Source organism: Muntiacus reevesi, chromosome 5 (assembly GCF_963930625.1).
Source record: "Muntiacus reevesi chromosome 5, mMunRee1.1, whole genome shotgun sequence".
Classification (NCBI taxonomy): Eukaryota; Metazoa; Chordata; class Mammalia; order Artiodactyla; family Cervidae; genus Muntiacus; species Muntiacus reevesi.
In genome coordinates, this window is record NC_089253.1 from 106,832,331 (window position 1) to 106,854,876 (window position 22,546).

At 56.4% G+C, this 22,546-nt stretch overlaps 1 protein-coding gene across 2 annotated transcripts in view; it reads left to right on the forward strand.

The window, feature by feature from the left end:
• Positions 1-19,788, forward strand: part of QSOX1 (quiescin sulfhydryl oxidase 1) — a 40,750-nt gene extending 20,962 nt beyond the window's left edge. Inside the window, exons 6-13 of one of the 2 annotated variants that reach the window (XM_065936156.1) lie at positions 2,445-2,590; positions 4,224-4,358; positions 6,348-6,477; positions 10,881-11,003; positions 11,795-11,942; positions 15,531-15,710; positions 17,967-18,190; positions 19,025-19,788. In XM_065936156.1, coding sequence (XP_065792228.1) covers positions 2,445-2,590; positions 4,224-4,358; positions 6,348-6,477; positions 10,881-11,003; positions 11,795-11,942; positions 15,531-15,710; positions 17,967-18,190; positions 19,025-19,033 — 1,095 coding nt within the window. In that variant the 3' untranslated portion in view covers positions 19,034-19,788. Of the gene's footprint in view, positions 1-2,444; positions 2,591-4,223; positions 4,359-6,347; positions 6,478-10,880; positions 11,004-11,794; positions 11,943-15,530; positions 15,711-17,966 lie in introns of both variants that reach the window. The other variant, XM_065936155.1, reaches the window with a different exon arrangement.
• Positions 19,789-22,546: the final 2,758 nt, after the last annotated feature.

Here is a 22,546-nt window from a genome sequence, read left to right on the forward strand (position 1 = left end):
TCTTGGAAACTGAGGGCTTCCAGATGGCTCAGTGGTAAAGAATCTGCCTGCCAATGCTGGAGATTCAGGAGACTCGAGTTCGATCCCTGGGTTCAGAAGATACCCTGGAGGAGAAAGTGGCAACCCACTCCAGTATTTTTGCCTGAGAAATCCTACGGACTGAGGAGCCTGGAGGGCTACCGTCCATGGGATCGCAAGGAGTTGGGACATGATTGAGCGTGCACATATGCATGGAAAATGGAAATGATAACACCTGCTGTTTATTAAGCGTTGCTATATTGCTGACACACAAAGTTGCTAATTTTTCTAATTAACAAAGTTGGTCAAATAACAGGCCGCAAATCACATAGCCAGTGATCTGGTAGAGCAGGACTTCAACCAGGTCCGTCTGCCTCCAAAGCTCATGTTATTCCTATGCTACCCTGCCTCCAAAGAAGTGGAGTAACAAATTGGGGGGAGGGAACCTTAGAGAGCATCTAGTCCCTCTTGAGGACCTGCGGTCCCTTCCCAGGTGAAGCAGATACCAAAATCAGGCTGGTTGGAATCTCCACTCCAACATTTATGATCAGTGATCCTCAACCTTTTCGGCACCAGGGACTGGTTTTGTGGAGAACAATTTTTCCATGGACTGAAGGGAGGGGATAGTTTCAGGATGATTCAAACACATTTCATTTATTGTGCACTTTATTTCTAATCTAATGCTACTGCTGATCTGACAGGAGGCACCAGTCTGCAGCCTGGAGGCTGGGGATCCCTGACTTATGTGATACAGCTGTGATCATGTTACTCAACTTTTCTGATCTAATTTCCCTGTCTTTGAAGTGCTGATAATTACCTTTTGTCAGAGAGTGGTTGGGAACAACAAGTAAGACAGCATAGGGGAAGAACACGGATGAGTAGCTGGCAAAGAGTATGAATTTTATAAAGATACATCCCCAGCCTGATGTATACAGCCCACTGTTCAGTCACTGCATCATGGACTTCTCAGGCCCCTGGGCTTTTTCCAGATGTAGAGGTGGGACAGGCCAGTGCCTGGGAGATGTTCCAAGGCAGTGCAAGGAACTAAGGAGAGAGGGGATGAAATTACACACCACTGTTGGCTCTGGATGGTTTTCCTCCTGAAACTCACCAACCACAGTAGAGCACTCTGAGCTGTCTTCGGACCTCTCAGCCTTGAGACGGGAAGCATGGAGGTGGGAGGAGCAGGGAGCTTTGCTGAAGGATGCCTGGCCCTTCTGGGGTCCCCTTCCACACCTGGGGTCATGCCTATAGAGATGATTGATGAATGTTCATTGGACTAGCTCTCCCCACTATACTCCCTCCATCCCTCTAATAATCAGGGGCAGGGGTCTCATGTTCATGCAGAGGCGCTCAGGGATGGGTGGTTTGAGAGGCAGGAGGACACACTGGCCAAGAGCCCTGGCTCTGAAGGCAGATTGACTTGGGATTTATAGCCCAGCTCAGGCACTTGCTAGCTGTGTGATCTGATCACGTGATTTCACTGCTGAGCTTCAGCTACTGCCTCTACTGTATAATAGGAGTTTGATTTTTTAAACAGATACTTAACTTATGTACTATTTACTAGTCCTTATTAGAAGCATTCTTGTAAAATTAATCCATTCAGTCTTCTTAACAGCCCTTGGAGGGGGGTTTTATTACAGTTTTGCAAGTAAGGAAATTGAGTCTGGGAGAGATTTAGTCTGATCGGGCCAGGATTTAAACCCAAGCAGCCGTGGTATTCTGTGCCACCTGGCTTAGTCTCCTAGCAATTGTTCCTATATCATAGTTTATATTATTATTAAAGATTAAATGAAGCAATTTATATATAAAACATAACACATACTCAATAAATACTACCTAATATTATATTTCTCCTTCTTAATGCTAGTGCTAAGTCGATTCAGTCGTGTCCAACTCTTTGTGACCCTATGGACCATAGGCTTCTCTACCCATGGGATTCTCCAGGCATTAGTACTGGAGTGGGTTGCCATTTCCTCCTCCAGGAGATCTTCCCAACCCAGGGATCGAACCTGCGTCTCTTAGATCTCCTGCATTGGCAGGCGGGTTCTTCTCCTTCTTAACTCTGTCTAAAAACAAAACTATGTGTCTCAGTGCTTTTCTGATTTGGGACATAGATGGAAAGTCTTACAAATATAAAAATGAAACCACATTTTATTATGCCTTTTGCAATTCGTTGGAAAGAAATTTACATTAAATTGGGACTGTCCTCAAAGATTCGAGATGTGTGGCCTGCACAGTTCCGAGGCGGCAGCGTTTGCACGCCTTGCTGTGGGTTGGATGTGGTTGGTGGCTGTCACTCATCACGAAAGCCTACTCTTGGAAAGGTTGAGAGTCTGGCTGGAGCACAGCTGTCACCCAGGTGCGTGCCCAGGGCTCCCTCTGCCCAGTGGCCACCCCGCCCCAATGTCCCCCTGTCTCTGCAGGTGACATTGGACCTGTCGCAGCACCAGGGCATAGCGGTGCGCAGGGTCCTGAACACGGAGCGTAACGTGGTGAACAAGTTTGGTGTCACCAGCTTCCCATCTTGCTACCTGCTGTCTCGGAACGGCTCCTTCTCCCGGGTCCCTGCGTGAGTGTCTCTCCACCCATCTCCCCCATCCGTCCCTGTGTTTCTCCTTTCTTCCTGCCCGGAGAGGCCGCCAGCTTTCACAGGGGCTGATGAGTTCTTTGTCTTGCAAGTCTCCTGAGGAGTCCCTGGGCAAGCAGGGAGCACCCTCTGCAGGAGGAGCAGATGTCTGCCTACAGCAGGGTAGGGGGGTCTGCAGCCTGAAGTCGGGGCCCAGGGCGCTGCACACACACCTCCGCCCCCCAGCTCAGCAGTCCAGGCCCAGGTCCCTGGCGCACTCAGCACCCAGCCAGCGCCAGTGCTTCTGCACCAACCCCACCGCAGCCCTGGCCCTATTCCCCACCTTCCTCTCTTCCCAGACAGACTCCTTGGCAGGCTGCGGGCCTGGCAAGCACTCAGCTATGCCTGACCCTCCCTCCCTTTGGTTTTCTAATTGCAGAAAAGTTCATTAGGAGCCAGACAATAGCCAGTTCCAAAATGCCAAGAGAAAACAATCAGGCCAGCCACAGCCCCTCTGTCAGGCTCCCGCTGCTGAATGGCCCGTTAAATGGCACCAGATGGTGCCTCGATGCCCTCCCCGGGCAGATGATTGATGTCCTCCCGGCCCCGCAGGCAGGAGCCCGAGGGCCAGGGAAACCGAGGCCGGCCCGAGATGTCCAGTGAGCCGCTTCTCAGGGCCATCCGTGCCATCCCGCTCCGGGGCCAGGCAGTGTGGCCCCTGGTCCTCCCGGTCACCCGGCAGCATGGGGCCAGGGCTCGTCAGGAGCGCAGCCGGAGAGGAGGCAGGATGGGCCCGTCCTGGTGGGAGCGGAGGCATTGTTTCCGCTCTTGGAGTTGGTGAAGGGGAAAATGGTTTGTGACGATGCTGCTTCCAAGCCATCTGCTCATTGATCAACATCGGGCTGGGACAGTGGAGTGGAAAGCAATGTTTCTTGATGCTGCTCCCCCGGGGTGTCCCATCACATGGCTGGGCTTCACATCCTTCTCTCCAGTGGCCCCAACCAGGAGGCGTCACCCGGCCCTCAGGACTCCTCTTTATGAGAAGAGACAGGGAAGTCAAAAAGATTGGAAGAGACTTGAGAATTTTAGTGGTTTGACGGGTTGTGGCTGTGATTTTTTTTCGAAGTCAAGTCTCAAACTTCCGTTGACCTCCTTGGGGCGTGATGTTGCCTCTGGTACCTTGGAGCCAGCTTGTGCACTTCCTTGAGGCCACACACACCCCTTTGTATCTTTGGTCTCTGGGGAGGATCATCAGACCCACCATCCAGTCTGCAGCCAGAAGTAGCACTCTCCCCAGAAGACCCACCAGCTCCGAAAGTGCCCTGTCCCCCACCCCCACCTCTCTGGGGCAGGTCGAGGAATTCACAGGCCCAGCCTCTTTCCCAAGTAGAATTTTGACTTCAGACTGGTGTTAAGCAGACTTAGCACAGCATGGCCAGTGATTAGAAAGGTTAACATGAGGCGGGGGTGCCTTGCTTTTGACTTCACTGAGGATAAGATCAAACCAAGTTCAAGTATTTCTTAATAAACATTTTCATCAGGGGAGTCACCGGCCTTCTGTCTTATCCTGAGTTAGCTCTGGGATTTCACTCCTCTGTGCTCACTGCCTCTCTCCGGTGATTCCCTTCCCTCACAGGCTTAAAGAATCCAGGTCTTTCTACACCACTTACCTGCGGAAGTTTTCCGGGAGCACCAGGGGGGCTGTCCAGACCACAGCTGCGCCAGCCACCACCAGCGCGGTAGCTCCCACCGTGTGGAAAATTGCAGATCGGTAAGACCTCACCTCATCCCTTCCCCTCTCCACCTTCTCCTTGGATTACAGCACCCCCAGCCCACCCCTTCCTTCCACACGCTGTTCCTTGTCACAAGCCTGACTCCGGAGGACTGGCCTTGGCCTTAGGGGGACCTGGGCTGGTGGCCACGCACTGGAGAGTCTTTCTGTTGGAACAGCAGCATCTGATGACTGCGTTCTTCACGATGGAATGCATACTTTCTGATGCATTCTGTTAGGAATACTTTCTGCATTCCTTAAGCTTAACTCTATTCAAGACCAAGTAGAATCAGCTTGGGAGGATGATCTGCAGCCTCCACAACAACTTCCCACCCAAGCAATTACTTCTCCAACACAGATTTTTGAGTACCTGCTATGTGCTAGGCACCAGGAATACTGATTGTGCAGGGCAGATATGGTCCCTGCCCAGAGATTACAGTCCCTTCACAGCATCCCTTCTAGGAAGGCACCTGACCTCACTTGAATGCCTCTGGGGTCGGGGAGCTCACTACTTTTCTTCAGCATAGTCAGTATCTTTGTGCACAGCTGTAAGCACAAGAAAACTGTTCTTCTCTCTCAGCCTCTTCAGGTCCAGCCTGGGGGTAGAATTTCTGCCTGTAGGGCAGGGAGATAGGGCCGTGGACTCTTGCTCTGGCCCCCAGGAGTGTACCATGTGGAAATGGCTGAGCAGGAGGCCCAGAGCTGAGTCCAAAGGGTAGCCTCCTGTAGGGGGATGCACAGGAGAAGTGGGAGTGGGGTCATCAGACTCTCCAGGAAGGATTTTGCATCCCAGCATGACGGACTCTAAGGATGGAAAGTGCTAATGGAGAGTTATTTAGTAAATCAGGAGAGAAGGAAAGAGAAAATGAGCGTGATCATTGTAATTATTCAAATTGTAATTCTTCTGATTATTCAGATTGCTGTGATGGCTGGCACTTCTAGCCATACGTGCTGGGCTCTGCTTGGTGCTTCTGTCCATTAACTCCTTTAGTCGGGGGCCCCTCCTTGACACAGAACACAGGAGCGGAGATGGAAACTGAGACCCCAGGACACAGAAAGGGAGCAGAGGGGACTTGGGCAGGAGGGTAAAGCCCAGGTGGCCACAGCTGATCTTGCTGATTCCCCACCACTTTGGGAGGCAGGTGGGACAAAAGTTCATTTTACCTGTGAGATCACTGTGGCTGGAGAGGTGGGTTGAGTTGTCCAAGCTCCCAGGGCTAGCCCACCATAGAACCAGAACCCAGGGGTCAGGAGGCAAGGGTAAAGAAGCAGCCCGTCCTTCAGGGCCCTGGGTGCAGATCCCACGAGAGCAGTGATGGGCACAGGGTGAAGCAGCCAGCGTGGAGCCTGCAACCCTTCTCCCAGAGTTGGGGTCATCCCAAGAGGTGTGAGATGGATCCCCGCCTGATGCCCATGGTCTGGCAGCTGCAAGAACAGCAATCAAAATAACTGGAAACCCCACTTCGCCATTTCCAAAACCCCAGTCTCAGCCTTGACAGGCAGCCAAACCCATGGTCTTTCAGAGGACCTGTCTTCTCCAGAGCCATGTTGTGTGGGTGCCCCTGTGGGTCTACTCATCTGCCCCTTGGAGTCTTTGTTCAGATCAGAGTATGAAGCTCAGCCTTCTCGTGGTCTTTTGTGAGTGCTAAGAGGGGTGGGGCTGTGGGCCTGCAGAGGGAAGACCCCACTCTATGCCAGGAGCTACTGAGGGTTTTGTATGTGTGCTTTTGTTTAATCCTCTCAGCAACCTACCTGTGAGCAAGTTGTTACTATCCCCATCTTACAGATGAGGCATTGAGGCTCAGAGACATTAAGTAATCCACCCAGGGTCACATAGCTAGTTACTGGCAGAGCCAAACATGAGTGTGTAGGACTCTGTGACCATCGGGAGTGCCTCCTCTTCTCTCCCTCCGGCCATGGGTGCTCCTCCTCCGCCCCTGCCCCATGGTTATCACCCCTTTCTCTCCCTGGCTCCCTCTGGGTCCTCAGCTCCAAGATCTACATGGCTGACCTGGAATCCGCACTGCACTACATCCTCCGGATAGAAGTGGGCAAGTTCTCCGTCCTGGAGGGGCAGCGCCTGATAGCCCTGAAAAAGTTCATGGCGGTGCTGGCCCAGGTGAGCCGGGCCCTGGGGCCCCTCATTCGGCAGCTCCACTCGGGGCCCATGTGCATCCCTGCAGGCCCGTGCTGTGCCCGCCTGGAGGAGTCAGCCCGGCCCCTCCCTCTGGAGCTCGTGGTTGGGTTCGAATCTTTGGACCCACCAGCCGTCCCAGTCACACGGCCCTCAGCCCCACGGGACAACCCCCTTCCCTATGCAGGGAGGTGGGTGGGACATGGGGCCGGATGCCCGGGGGATATTCCCATTTGCACACATCTGCCTGCCTGAGTCCTCCACCTCAGGCCGAGCCTGGACTGTGGCCTCTCACTCCCTGTTGTCATCGGTGGTAAACGAGAAGCCGTGGACCCCGCAGTGAAGGAATGAAGGCTTCTCTGAGTCTCTACTTTCCCCTCTCAGACTCAGAGTCAGAGGAAGCTCCCTGGCCTTAGCCGTGCCTTCCTCATTCCTCTGTAGTCTCCTGCCAGCATGGCTCCTCCACGTAAGTAGCCATGTAAGTGCAGCTGCTACTTACAGAGGACCTGATGTGTGTCAGGCATTTAATCCTCTCAGTCTCGCTTCAGGGTGGCGAGTACTAACCCCCTTAGGAGGCGCAGGTTACCCAAGTGACCTGCCTTAGGCCTCCCGGGAGGAGGTGTCATGGCCAGGGTTTGAACTGAGGTTCCAGGTTCAGTCCCCTGGAGAAGGAAATGGCAACCCACTCCAGGATTCTTGCCTGGAGAATCCCATGAACAGAGGAGCCTGGCAGGCTATAGTCCATAGGGTCGCAAAGAGTTGGACACGACTGAGCAGCTAAACACAGCACAGCTAATCTGAGCCGGCTTCCCTGGTGGCTCAGGTGGTGAAGAATCCGCCTGCCAGTGCAAGAGACCAGGGTGTGACCCCTGGGTTGGGAGGATCTCCTGGAGGAGGAAATGGAAACCCACTCCAGGATTCTTGCCTGGAGAAATCCCATGGACGGAGGAGTCTAGTGGGCTACAGCCCATGGAGTTGCAAAGAGTTGGATACGACTGAGCGACTAACATACACATACACACCTCCAGGCACACACACACATATGTACACACCTCTCTCCAGGTTTAGAGCCTGGGCCTTTCTCTGCCATGCTCCTTACACACACACACACACACACACACACACACACACTCCTCCAGGTTTAGAGCCTGAGCCCTTTCTCTGCCATACTCCTTACACACACACAGACACACACACACACACCCCTCTCCAGGTTTAGAGCCTGGGCCTTTCTCTGCCATGCTCCTAACACACACACACACACACGTACACACCACACACACACACACACACACACACTCCTCTAGGTTTAGAGCCTGGGCCCTTTTTCTGCCATGCTCCTTACACACACACACACACACACACACAGACACACACACACACACCCCTCTCCAGGTTTAGAGCCTGGGCCCTTTCTCTGACGTGCTCCTTACACACACAGACACACACACACACACACCCCTCTCCAGGTTTAGAGCCTGGGCTCTTTCTCTGCCGCGCTCCTTACACACACAGACACACACACACACACACCCCTCTCCAGGTTTAGAGCCTGGGCTCTTTCTCTGCCGCGCTCCTTCCTCGTCTCTGAAGATGAGATGCTGGCTGCCTCCTCTCTTTGCACCTGCCGCCTCCTCCCTCCCCACACCCTTCTCTGTGGCTCCAGGCCCCCTGCCAGCACTGCCCTACTTAAATCCCAAGGCTCTGGCTGCCCAGGATGCTGAGTCAGATGCGGGCTCCGTCCCCTTCAGAGGCTGACTGCTGACTCAGCCGCCCTCGCCCCGGGGGCAGGTCTGAGCCCCTCCTTTTGGCGCAGGTCTGGGACAGCTGGGGCTCCCTCTTGGGGTGGTCTGCACCTCTCCGTCGGGAACTGCTGCCTGCCTAGCCCTTCATCCCGCCTCACCAGACCTGGCCTGGTCCACTTGGCTTAGTGACAGGCAAGGGTGGTCACACCGAGGACCCTGTGAGGTGGCAAGTGCGTGTCACCATGCCGTTCCAGTCTCAGTTGAGACAGCCTTCGGCCTCTCTCAGGTGTCCCATGCAGACCGGGCCCCTGTTCTTCAGCCCCGTCTGATCATAGAGCCTTTCCCCACTGGCCCTGTGAGTCACTTGGTCCTCAAGTGGCTGAGGCCTGGGGTGGCTGGCCCAGAGAATCAGGAGAGGGGAGAGAATCCTGGAATAGTTCTGTAGGCTGTCTTCCTGCTCGACGCATGAGGAGGGGCAGCCAGGAAGCTGGGAGGCACCCCCTCACCCCACAGCCCAGTCCTCTCTGAAGGACTCCTCCCAGCGGGGCTGTCACCCGAGTGCTGCTTGCGTCTCTCAGCTGGACTCAGAGCTGCTTTTGGTTTGCACCCCGCCCCACCCCTGTGTGAGGGAAAAGGAGTCGACCCAGGAAAGTCCTGACCAGGCAGAGGCTTAAGTGCTGCCCACCGAGCTTCTGCCCTCAGCAGCGCTGGAACTGAGTTTGGGGTGAAGTTCTCCCTGCCAGAAGACATGCCCCTCAGAGAGGAGAGGGCTGGCCCTGGGGCAGAGGCAGACTTGAGGTGGGAGCTGTGGGCCAGAGGGCAGGGCTCGGGGGCCTCTGGGCCGAGCAGCACAGCCGCTGAGACTGTAGAGACCTCCGGCCCTGCCCTTGTTGTGTGGTTGCTTCTTCCTGAGTAGCAGTAATGGGAGCAGCTACCATTCCTTGAGGGGCTTCCCAGGTGGTACTAGTGGTAAACAATCCACCTGCCAAAGCACGAGATGCAAGAGACTCGGGTCTCTGCGTTGGGAAGATTCCCCTGGAGTAGGAAATGGCCTCCCACTCCCAGTATTCTTGCCTGGAAAATTCCTTGGACAGAGCAGCCTGGTGGGCTACAGTCTGTGGGGTTGCAAAGAGTCGGACATGACTGAGCACACACACCGTTCCTTGAGCTCTGACAAGGTGTCTGACTGCAGAGTGCTCCTTTGTGCTTTAGCTTATCTGTATTTCTCAGAGTAAAACTCCATGGGTGGATGCTAGCATCGTTGCATCTCACGCGTGTCTGAGCTAACTGTCACTCTGGCCCACTGCGTGCCTGGGGCACCGAAGAAAGCCTGGAGGGCATAGAGCTCCCTCCGCCTGCTCAGCCTTGGGGACCTGCCGACTGTAGGTCTGCCCTGCGGCCCAGCAGGGATCTCCCTGTTCCCTCACGGAAGCAGCTGGCAGGACTGGCCACTAGGTGGCATGTGGTCACCAGTTTCCCTGCTCCCAGCACAGGGTGACTCCCTGCGGTCCAGAGCCCCTTAATTCATCCTTCCTCCTGACACCGCGGCCTTAGAGGGCGTCATCTTTCCTAATCAGGACAGCGGGTGAAGGTCAGTGAGAAATGCTGACTTGAAGCTGTAAATTTGTGTTGAGAGCCCAGAGGCCGGTGTGAGCTGACCGAGAGGCAGCATGTCAAGGCACAGGATTCTTTCTGGCCATTTCTCCTGCTGGGGGACAGTGTCCTGCCTGGAGGTTTGATAAGAACATGCCATGACTTCCTCGGAGGACTGGATCCCTTGGCAGGTTGTTCTGTTTCGGGATCATTCCTGTCTCCAGCTTCCATCTTCTTACAAATGTTTCACTGTGCTCTGCTCCCTCAAGTTTCTCCATATTGTCCTCCTGACCTTCTTGGTGATTTTTCTGACCTACTCTGCTACTGCAGCCCTCTCTCTCCTTCCCCCACCCTGGGTATGCTCGTGCGTGTGCTCATGCGTGCACACACACACACACACACAACACATCCATCTTCCTCCCTGGAGTCCTTGTGGTTTTAAAGTGCTGATACTAATCAGATTTGAGTTGACTTATCTTCAGAGTAGCTTTTCCTGCTCCTCAGAGACCACGAGGAGTTCCCATCAAGATTTGGATCTCGGCTCTGGCCCCTGAGCTGCCTGGCCGCCACTGGCAGCCCGTGGAATACAAATGAAAGGTCATTTGCCAGCCCAGCCCAGCTGGTCAGTTCGCTAATCAGCTGGTCTATCAGAAGATTACCTGAACAGAGGCCCGTGTGGTCTAGGGGTCCCAGCCGCCCTGGGCAGTGACACAGGTGCTCCGACTTCCTCCCAGTGGGCGTGTGGTCAGGGGTCAGGGCCCCAGCCTGCAGCTTGAAGGGGGGGGCGGCCTTGAGGGCCCAGCCCCCCTGAGCGCCTCTGCCCAGCCCTCCACCTCACCTTCCCAGGTGTCCCAGGGCAAAGGTAGTGAGTGAGGAGCCCACATCTGGGTGTTTTTTTCCCGTCACATTTGGGTCTTAGGCAGGATGTTTTCCTGGTGCTTTTGGAACATTCCAGAAAACTACCTCAGCCCCCTTCCGCCTGCCCCCACTGCCCTCCCCAGGGGAACTCCCAGGGAATTGCTTCTCACTCTCTGCTTATCGCTCCCATAGTACTTCCATGGCCGGCCCTTAGTCCAGAACTTCCTGCAGTCCATGAACAACTGGCTCAAGAAGCAGCAGAGAAAGAAAATTCCCTATGGTTTCTTTAAAAATGCGCTGGACAGCAGGAAGGAGGTGAGTCCGGGAGGCAAAGAAGCTCTTCTCCATGTTCCACATCTATGGGAGCAGCAGGGGTCCACCTTGTCCCCTCTGACCTTGTCACCAATCCGTATTTAGGAAGGAGGCCGTGATCTTGGTTGGGTCCTTGCGTTGGTCATGAGTGAACCACTGTCTGTTGAGCTCTCTCTCTCCAGACCTCACTTAATCTTCACAACATTAGTGGAAGACAGATACTATTCCCATTGGGCAGATGGAGAAGCAGAGGTCAAGTAACTGTGTGTGTCTGAGGTCACACAGCCAGTAAGTAGTTAAGCCGGGCTTTAGAGCTGGTTGTGAGACGCCCCTGGTGGGAGAGCTTTTTAACCACAGCCCCCTGTTGCCTGCCGGGCTCCTCCACACAGCTTCCCTCCAGGGGCGCTTTCTGGGCTCCTGCTGTCACCACTGTCTGCACAGGTGGGCACGTCAGCCAGCAGCAGAGGTGCAGAACCTCACAGACGTGTGTGGGGGTGGAGGGGGTCGAGCCTGAGGACCCTTAGAGATGAACCGCTCATTCTACAGAGGGGGAGGTTGAGGCTAGAGTAGGGACATGACTTGGACTGTGTCACGATCTCTCAGCCCTCCTGCTCGTTTGCTGGATGCCACCAGGGGAAGGGAAATGCCCACCTCGAGGTGATAGACTGAGAAAGGGACTGTTTGTGTCAGGGCTGCGTGCAGACCTGGAGTCTCCTGCCAGCCGCTCTCCTCACTCGCCACACAGCTCCTGTTGCTTCTCCGAACGTGCACTCACGCTCCTGTGTGTCCCCTAGGGCACTGTGATCGCGGAGAAGGTGAACTGGGTGGGCTGCCAGGGGAGTGAGCCGCATTTCCGGGGCTTCCCCTGCTCCCTGTGGATCCTGTTCCACTTTCTGACCGTGCAGGCAGCTCAGGAAGGCGCGGACCATTCTCAGGAAACAGGTGAGTGGAGGCCCGGGCACCCGCTGTGCCTCAGCCCACCCCATCCCGCCCTCTGCTGGCGCCCTGCTGCAGGCCTGAACTTAGGGGAGTCAGCGTTTGCAGCTGGTGACACATGATCAGTGTGGACCCAGAGCAGGGAGGGCCTGGCCTGCCACTCCGTCCTGCTCATGGCCCCCAGGGTGATGCCTCACAAACTCAGGGGTGTGAGGCTATGCCCTGGCTTTCTCAAAGCCACAAGTTTGCTTTATTTTTACTCTTCATGAAAGAGATCTGGTTCTATTTTTTATACTCCTGTAAAGAAAAAAAAAATGTATGTCTTCTTCACAATTTATGCAGCTAATAACGTGGACTCTGAACAACTTTACTGTATTTCCCCTGAAAAATCATTTTCTAGGGGAAGCTGGGGAAACCTTGTCCGCTTTGCAGCCTGTTTTGTCCCCAAACCGTGCAACTGCTCTCCATCACTCACCCTGCCCCTCAGCCACACGAAACGACTGAATGGGTGGGCACCCAGCTCAGCCCCGTTCACTGAGGGCCAGGCTCATGCCAGGCCCTGGCCCAGCCTGGAGGACACAAAGGTGGGAGGGACGTGCCCTGCCCCCAGTGGACTGTGGGGCAGGTGGGCACGGGGGCAGCGGGGAGAGGAGGATGCGCGGGGCTGGGGGAGCGAGGGAGTGCTCCACACTGTTGGGAAGGGCAGGACTTGGAGGTCAGTGAAGGGAAAGACGGACCGGAGTCCCGGACCAAGGAGTGGCCTGTGCGGGGACAGAGGGAAGGGGAGGTGCGGCCGGGCGTGCGGACAGCCAGCTGGTCTGTCAGCTGCGATGTACAGAGCATCTCTGAAGAGCCAGGCCCCGCGCTAGGGGTGGGGGAGAGCGGTGCTTGCAGCGAGACATCCCTGCCTCGAGGGGACAATATTCCAGTGGCAGGAGACAGACAATAAACACACAGGTCACTTCAGGTGTGATGGTGGGTCTGTGAGGAAGACAGAGCCTGTGGTGGGGTGAGGGGGGCTCTGGGGAGGGGTTGCGTGTTCAGACAGGCTGGCTGGCTAGGGGAGGCTTCTCTGAGGAGGGGCCCAGTGCTGAGAGCTGATTGATGAGAGGGAAGCAGTGGTGGGATGCCTGGGACAGGAGCCCCCCTGGGCCGCCTGAGTCTGCTCAGGCCACCACAACGAGCTGAGACACTCTGGGCCTTAAACAACAGAAACGTGTCTTCTCACGGTTCTGGAAGCTGGAAGTCCATGATGAAGGCGTTGGCAGGGTGGGTTCCACGGAGGCTTCTCCTTGGTTTTGTAGATGGCCGTCGTCTCCCTGGGTCATCACAAGGTCCTCCCTGTGGGTGTTCTGGCTGTGTCCCCAAATGTCCCCTTCTTACAAGGACACCAGTCATATGCAATAGGATACACCCCAGTGACCTCTTTCTCACTTAATCACCTTTTTAGAGATGCTGTGTCCAAATGCAGTCACATTCTGAAGGACTGGCGTGAGGACTTCAGCGTAAGAACGTTAGAGGACGCGGTTCAGCCTGTAACACAGGTCAAGGACTAGCAAGTGCAGGAAACCAGTGGGGCGTGTTTGCAGCACCAGAGGGGGCCAGGAGGGGGCGGCAGGAGAGAGAGTGGGCACTTGGAGGTCCTGGGGAGGGCGGGAGTTGGATTTCAGTCCCTGCATTATGAGAATCTACCGGAGACCACTGGCAGGGGAGGGATGCTTTAGAGAGATGACTGGGTGGAGGGTGGGCTAGAGCAGGACAAGGTGGAAGCGGGGCAGCCAGTTAGGATGTTGTGGAACTTGTCCAGGAGAGGCGGTGGCAGCTCGGGCTAGAGTTGTTAGGTGAGCACGTGTAACAAGTGGGCAGATTTGGGTATGTTTTAAAGGCAGAGCTGAAATGACTCAATGAGGGATTGGATAAAGAATGTGCAGGATCAAGGACTTTGGTTGGACCCTGGACTTGGGCCTGAACGTCAGGTGGGTGATGGTTCTATGAGCTGAGAAATGGGAAGGCTCGAGGGTGGTAGTAGATGGGGAAAGGGCACACGTAACTGTCTGCATCTATGGGATCTCTGAATGGAGATGCAGACAGGTGAGTCTGCAGCTCTGGGGTGAGGTCCATGACAGAGACACAAATCTTGTGGTCGTCAGCATATAGATGGTAGTTAAGACCTGGGGACTGGATGAGTCCATTAGCGAGTGGGCAGAGAAGAGTGCAAATAGGCCTGAGTTCTGGGGCATTCAGCTTCCAGACCTCTGCTCAAGGAGCAGGGGCCAGCTAAGGAGACTAAGAAAGAGCCGCCGTTGCAATTTCAAGAAGGCCCCCAACATAAAGAGTTTCAAGGGGGAGGACACAGCTGAGTGGATGCTGCTGTGCTGGGGGGGGCGGTGGTGCAAGGGGAGGACCTTGCTGGCAAGAGCTGTTTCAGGGGTTTAGTGGAGAGAAAGGCCTGGGTGGTTTGGGCTGAAGAGAGATGAGCCGGGGAGAAGTTCGAGGTACAGGGGGAGTGACTGGGGTATGAGTCGGGTCAGAGAGAAATTTCTTTATTGTAGTTATTTTCCTCCTGTCGGAAGGAGCCCATACAAGGAGGAAATGGATGATGCCATAGCAAATGAAAATATGGACAGGAGTGAAATCTTGGAGGAGGCGAGAGGGGTGAGGTACAGAGCGTGAGGGCAGGCATAAGGGGCGGTGGGGGTGGACACAGGAGCTGAGGGAACTGAGGAGGTGAGAGGCAAGGCACACCTTGGTGTGGACACCAAAGTTGCTCAAACCAAAGGCCCAGGGAATGGTGGTGAGCAGGACAGAGAGCAGGGTGCTGAGGTCCCAGTGGGTAGAGGGGTGGGACTAGGAGACAGGCTTTTAAAGGGCTGGGGGGTTTCACTGCAGGAAGGAGAGAGAGTCTGGATGCAACCAACAGCAGGGAGGGTACTTCCACCACCTCCAGCCCTGAGGTGTGTGGAGTGTGGAAGACAAAGGGCTTCAAGTAGGGTGGGTTTGGGGGAGCAGTGGTATCTTCAGGGAGGAGCCCCTGTGGGAGCAAGAAGAGGCTCAGAGCCTGTGATGTTGCCAGTCCAGAGAGCCCAGTGGGAGGCCATGAGGGGACTGAGGAGAGATGGAGACGAATTAGGAGATGTGCAGAACCGGATCAGGATGGGCTCTGGGTGTGCAGTGCCCAAGGAGGAGACGCAATGGACAGCAGGTCACGACAGGAAGCCTGAAGCAGGAGGGGCAGGGTAGGGACCCACAGGTCGGGTGGTGGGCGCTCCAGCCCCTGCCTAACTCTCCAGCCACATCTCTAAGAGCCTGAGTGTCCTGACAGTGAGTTTGGACTTTATCCTAAGTGTGAGTAAGTGATGAGGGCCTGGATAAGAGGCAGACAAGGGAGGCTGAGGTTTAAGAGTTTGGAGGGATGGCGTTAGAGCCATGACCACCCCTAGAAGGGGAAGTAGGCAAGGAGACCAGTCCCCGCATCAGGTGGGCCCGGCGTGTGTGCCCTGTGTAGAGGAGGCCATGGTGGGGACAGTGGTGGGATCGGCAGGGCCAAGCAACCTGTAGGGCCCCCGGTGATTGACAGTGTCCTCTTCCCTGTAGCCAAGGCCCAGGAGGTCCTCCAGGCCATCCGGGGCTATGTCCGCTTCTTCTTTGGCTGCCGAGAGTGTGCTGGCCACTTTGAGCAGATGGCTGCTGGCTCCATGCACCGGGTCGGGAGTCTGAACAGTGCCGTCCTTTGGTTCTGGTCCAGCCACAACAAGGTCAATGCTCGCCTTGCAGGTAAGGAAGGGCCACCTCCAAGGCCGGAGTTTCCTGCAGAGGGAGGGTGAGGTGGGGGAACTTGGGAGTCTTGGACCAGAGGCAGGAGACGGGACCCTGACTGTCCCCCTAGGTAACAGTCCATGTGTCACGGTGCTGCTTACACTCGGAGCCCCTTCACGGGCGCTCCCAGCCCTGCTGATGGATGCCAGCATCACTAGACTTATTTTCTAGATGAGGAGACTGAGGTTTCGGCACCCTGAGATCCTGGGCCTCCAAAGCTGTTGCTCTCTCTCTCTGCCCAACACCACAGCCACTCCCTCTAGCCTGCTGCTGGGGTCCCTTTTGCTGGCTCCCCTGTTCGGCTTTCTGGCTATTGACCCCTTTCTCAAACCAGTAAAGAGAAAAGACCTGGGTTTTTCCACCCCCCTGGGAAGGGTCTAATGATAAAACGTGCTTGGGAAGAAAAACCTTCCTGGAAGCCAAGGACCCATTCTCATAGGAGGAGGCCTTGTCTTCTGCGTTTCCCTCGTTTACAGTGTTTTCTATTCCCCTGTGTTAAGGAGTCTGATGGGTCCCACAGACAAAAGCATTAAACTCCAGGGGTGACCAGCAGCCATCTGTAGATGGAAGCCTGGGCTGCTCTGCGGGGAGAGAGGAAGCTTGATTGGCTGGGACAGACCTCCCAGGGGTGGGAGGCGGGGGATAAGGCCCAGGGCAGGCTGAGGTTAAAGGAGCCTGCGGAGCAGGTGGTGGTGCAGGCGGCTGCCCTTGTCTGTGTCTCCTGGGGCCTTCTGGAGGACCTCAAAAGAAGACACGTGCCGTGCCGTCTCTCCTCCCACCCCTTCTCTCCCTGCCCCTGCCCCGCCCCTGCCGCCAAATGCTCATCTGAGCCTCCAGCCTCGTGTGACCTGCAGGCTCCCGGCTTCCCTGGGGGCCCAGCTGCTGCTGGAGGTCCAGGAAGTCAGTGCCCTTACTCACTCTAGGACTGCCCTTTCAGATCAGCCAGTAACAATAATGAGCAGGTGCAAATGGAGTGCTCACTTTGCAAGGTCTGCTCACTATCACTTACTGAACCCTTGGAATCTCCATGTTGCTCCTGCCCCCAAAATAACCCATCTGATTTTTACATCACTTACTGCTGCTGCTTTATTCTGCCCAGACCCTTCAGGAGAGGTGCCTCCTCCAGGAGAGATGGGCTGATTGCGATTCCCCTGGTGACACTGGGCAAGGGACTGGTGGCAGGCCCTCTGGGGCTCAGCCTGGGGCTCTGCCCACAGAACGGGCCCCACTTGGGGCCCCAGTGGCCTGGCAGGAAGGGCAACTTCCTGTCTGTCTTCCCAAGTGTCCTTTCCCCCATCCAGGCACCCAGCCCTTGGGACCCACCTGAGGAAGAAATTCCACTGTGCTGTGTTGAGTCACTCAGTCGTGTCTGACTCTTTGCAACCCCATGGACTGTAGTCCGCCAGGCTCCTCTGTCCATGGGGATTCTCCAGGCAGGAATACTGGAGTGGGTTGCCATGCCCTCCTCCAGGGGATCTTCCCAACCCAGGGATCAAACCCAGGTCTCCCGCATTGCAAGCAGATTCTTTACCATCTGAGCCACCAGGGAAGCCCAAGAATACTGGAGTAGGTAGCCTATCCCTTCTCCAGGGGATCTTCCCGACCCAGGAATTGAACCGGGCTCTCCTGCATTGCAGGCGGATTCTTTACCAGCTGAACTACCAAGGAAGCTCAGAAATTCCACTACACGCTATCTACCCTAGAGGGCTGCAGGCGGTACAGGAGAAGCCGGGAAACTACCCTGTGCCTTGAACTCTTGCTTTAAAAACATTACAAAAAGAATGTATCTTTACCCATGTAAAACTTGGGAACTTTCAGAAAAAATGCAAAGAGGCTTAATGCTAATGGACCTACCAAAGCCTGCCAGACAGATCTTTCTGAGTCTTCTTGCCCTTTCCAATGTCTGGTCCTGGGGTACAAACCAGCAGTGAAGGTGACAGAGACAGTGGGTTAACACGGGGAAGTGGCTGGGGGAGAAACTGGAGTGCTGGGGGCGGGGGTGGGGAGGAACCTCCTAGTCCAGACGGGCACTACTGTTGGCCCTGCTGTGGGCCAGGCCCTGTGCCAGGTCTGTTATCTGCCCATCCTTTCCCGGGGCAGCGATGCCCACTTTGTGCAGATGAGGGAGCTGGCATCGTGAATGGAAGGGTGAGATCTGGGTTTCCGGGTGTCCAGCATGTCACAGGCAGCCTATGTGTGTGCTTCTATTCCCAGGTGCCCCCAGCGAGGACCCCCAGTTCCCCAAGGTGCAGTGGCCGCCCCGCGAGCTCTGTTCCGCCTGCCACAATGAACTCCGGGGCGCGCCTGTGTGGGACCTGGACAACACCCTCAACTTCTTGAAGACCCACTTCTCCCCAAGCAACATCATCCTAGACCTTCCTTCAGCTGGGCCGGGCCCCCGGAGGGGTGCACAGAGGATGACAGTCATCCCCAAACAGGTGGAGCTGGAGCTGGCAGCCAGAAATTTTACCCTGGCCCCTGAGAAGGCTGAGATCCCCGTGGGCTCAGGGATAAAGGCCCCTGGAGCCACCATGCCAGTGGCTGGACTTGGGGCAAATCACCCCAAGATGCAGGCTGGCCTCGGTGCGGCCACAGATGAGCCCGACCCGGGAGCTCCTGAGCAAGTAGTGGAGCTTCACAGGGATAAGTCGGAGCAGCCAGAGGGGGAGCAGCGCTTGAGCAGGAGAGACACAGGAGCCGTGTTGTTGGCCGAGTTCCTGGCTGGGAGGAACCTCCCCGGAGGCCCTTCAGAGCTGGGGCGAGTGGGCCACGGCTCCCAGCAGCTGGCGGGCATCCCTGACGGGGAGCCCGAGGCTGGGGCCGGGCAGGGCCAGGGCCAGTGGCTGCAGGTACTGGGCGGGAACTTCTCCCACCTGGACATTAGCCTCTGCGTGGGGCTCTACTCCCTGTCCTTCATGGGCCTGCTGGCCGTGTACACCTACTTCCGGGCCAGGATAAAGGCTCTGAAGGGCTATGCCAGCCTCCCTGCTGCCTGAACTGTCCAACCTGGGAGTGGGGCAGTATAGGAAGCTGCCGTCCACGGCTCTTCCAGCCCCTTCTGCCCCCCTCCCCTTGCTCCTTGTCCAGGGACACCCAGCAAAACCAGTTGCTGCGGTGAAACCTCCCCGGGGCTTCTGGAAAGGGATGATCCATCGACAGGGAGATGTGCACAGGGCCCGGGTTCATCTGTCAACACAGGCAAGGGCAGCCTTGGGCAGCGGGGTCGGGAGGCTCCGTCCCCAGCCTTTCAGCGCCAAATTCCTCTTTTTCAGCTTATTTGAAGTCCTGCCTCATTCTCCCCGAAGCTTCAGTGTTTCCCGCTTGGCGTTGGCCCTAAAGTGGGGCCAATGAGGCTGCAGTGTCCAAGGTTTCCCCTCTCCGGAGGAGGGGCCCCGGGACTGGAGTGGACCCCCTCCCTGCTTCCCAGGACTCCGTCCGTCCTGCTGCAAACAGCCCTTTGTGCCAGAGAAGGAAGGACTGCCTATGGCCCTCTGTGCCTGCCCATCCTCCAGTCCCTCAGACCCGCCCCCCGCCCCGACCCCCGGGTGGGGTTTGGCTTTGGAAGGGGCCCTGGAAGCTTCTGGAAGTCATGTTGGTCTCCCAGGTGAGGTCTTTGGGAGGAGAGCCTCTGGCTGGCTCCTTTCCCAAACCTTGGGTATAGGAGAAACACAGGCTGGAGCCGGGGTGTGACGGTACTGGGCTGGGGTGTGGGGTTTATGGAGGGCTGTCTGGGTCTCTAGTGCCTTAGCTGTGAGAGGGCCAGTGAAGCCTTTGCTCTGAATGTGCTTTCTGCATCGGGCTCAACCCATCTCTCCGATCTGGGTCTTCTGTCTTTTGATTTTAGTCTCCAAAATAGATGCTAATCTATGACTGTGGGGGATCTGGAGCGAGGAGAGCGCCGTCCCTCTCGAGGGTCACCTCCCATCGTGTAGAGGTTAAAAGGGTCATAGGGGAGGGTGACGCTGTCCGCAGGCTCGATTCCCACTCCCCTCCACTGTTAGCGGGGGCTGTGGAATAAATTATTTTGTTAAGGCAAGCACCGGTGTGTTCTTTAACTTGCTACTAGCGTCCAGGTCTGGATTGCTGCTGCTGTTGTTGAGTCACTCAATCGTGTCCAACTCTTGTGACCCCCGTGGACTGTGGCCCATCAGCCTCCTCTGTCCGTGGGATTTCCCAGGCAAGGATACTGGAGTGGGTTGCCATTTCCTCCTCCAGGGGATCTTCCCGACCCCAGGGATCGAACCCTTGTCTCCTGCATTGGCAGACACATTCTTTACCACTGAGCCACCCAGGGAAGCCCATCCAGGTCTGGATAGAATGTGCAGAACCCAGCCTCATCTGGGATCCAGTCACCTCAGGGGGGATCAAGGGGCCTTATCACAGCCCCTCACTCCTGGACGGGCCATCCCCCACTGCCCACAGAGCCCTCTGTGCCCGGAGCCCCTCAATGCCACCTCCTCCTCCCCCCACCCTCCTAGGGAGCCCCTGGCCTGATGCTCAGTCCTGCTCCAGGAACCTTGGCTTACACCTGCCTGACTCTCCTCAGCCAGGTGGCCTACATCTCCGCTCTCCCTGGAGGCAGGAGAGAGGGCTTGTTTGTGAGAGCCGGCCTGGACTGGCTGCCCAGCAGGGAGGAGTCAGCCAGATTAGAGAGGCTGCCCCTAATCCGGCCTGCTGGGTTTTACAAGGATCAGAGCCGCTGATAATGAACCTCATTAAGGGGGAGCAGGAGCCTCAATCCGATTTGGGGGTTTTCTCTTTGACATCTTCCTCTGCTCAGATGGCCTCGGCACCGGGCAGAGCAGGTGGGGTGCCAGGCCTGCTCCTCTGCCAGGGCAGCCGGATGGGGAGGGGTTGACCCTCCCCTCTTCCCTGCTTTGATAGCCCTGGGTCACCTCTTTAGCTGCCTGACCTCACGAGCGGATGGCGGCTTGGAGCCTCTCTGCGGGCCTCTCGTCTTCCCTCGAGTTCCCTCTCTGTGTCCCCGCTTTTGTCATTCCCTGCCTGCTCCAGCCTCCCGGGGCATCTCTGCATCTTCCCTGGGCCCTGGTTGACAGGCTGACAGGCCCACAAGAGGGTGAAAGAGGCCCCCCGGGGGATCAGTGGCCTCCCCTACCAGGGCCAAGACCACTTGAGTACGCCTGTTTCTCCACCACCCGGTACCTGATGCGATGCCAAGAGCAGAGGATTTCTACCAGCCAGCCCTTACGGCTCCAGTGACCGTATTTTCTAAGACCAAGCTCAGACATTCAGAATTAGGACTAGGCTGGAAAAGCTGACTCTGTGACTACCCACAGTGCCCGAGGCAGGGGTTAGGGCCTTACTTGGGGCCACGGGGGGCCCTGGTGGTGGCTGTGGGTCTCTGTCCTCACCTTGGCCCCTGGCAGACGGCCCGAGCAGCTTTCCACCCTGTCTCAGCCCCTCTGATTGATACACAGGGGTGGGCCTCCTCCTGAGCAGGATTGCTGCCTTTCACCTTGATTTCCCCAGGGCTCTCGGCAGCATCAGCATCGATAAACCGGCTTCGCCCACCAGCTGGTTCCCTCCCCCACCCGGGCTGCCAGCCTGGAAGCTGGGGCTTCTGTGATTTGAGCACCGCCTGCCTGTCCTTCCAAGTTGTTTTCTGCACCTTAGGAGAGCTCCCCTGCAGGAGAGGGTCCTCAGATAATCCCTGCAAAATAAAGGGTCCTCGTTCCAGGGCCTGACAAACTCACCTCTGCCTGGGATGTTCCATACTGACTTCAGAAATGATTTCCTAGAGGAGGGGCAGGTGTGCTGGCTGTTGAATGATGAGTGGGTGTTCCCAAGGAAAGTGAGGAGGAAAAAGGACATCGCAGGCAGAGAGAGCATGTGCCAACTCCAACAAAGGAAAATCACTAATACAGGAATTCTAAGCAAAAAGCTTTAAAAGACATTTGAGAATTTTTTTCCAGTGCTGCACTGGGCTAGAAGCTGGGGATAAATAGAGGAGAAAGGCGTGGTGTTACGGAGCTTACGCTCTAGAGGAAAAGACAGACAGGTGAGGGGAAAAAGAAAACTGTGGTAGGTGCTCTGCAGGATAGAGAATGGGAGGTGGGTGGGGAGGCTTCTCTGAGAACGGAGGAAGGGAAAACCCAGAAGGGATTCTACGGGCAGGGGTGGAGGGGCTGCTCCATTCAGAAACCACCCCTGGGCTGTGGAGTTCCCAGAGAGGTGGCCCACCTCTCCCCTGGCTCCTCCCCATAGCCTTGGCACAGGCTGTTCATGGCAGAGGCCGATGTCGCCTCCCCAAGCCCTGGTCTCTGCCCTAGAGGAGAGCGTGGTTATGAGTGGGGTGTGATGGCCTCCAGAGGTTACTGGAGTGCATAGGGCTCAGTCCCTCTGCTCACCCTCTCTGCCCCTTCCCTCTAGCTGTCATCTGTGCCTATGCAGGGCTGTGGGGGAGGAGGGGGCCCAGCCAATACCAGTCATGCGTACCAGACAGTGAGGAGGAAGTCTAGAAGTCACCAGGCGAAGGTAAGGGGCCCTCTGTCAAATGGAGGGGTAAAGCTAAGAGCGACAGTCATGGGGGCATTGGCCTTGGGCGCGTTGCGGAAGACTCCACGAGCACCTGCTTCGATTCTAGGGGGAGAGCCACCTGCCTGGGCTGGCAAGTTGCCAGGTGCTTCTTTGGCAAGACTTGCTCATCTCTACACAGAGACAGCAAAAGGCCCTTCCCTGGGGGTGGACTCTTCGGGAGGAAAGTGGGCTCCAGGGCTGACTGCTAATCCCCTTCCTCCACCATCGCGATGGCGCCCCCTGCCCTCACCAGGGTC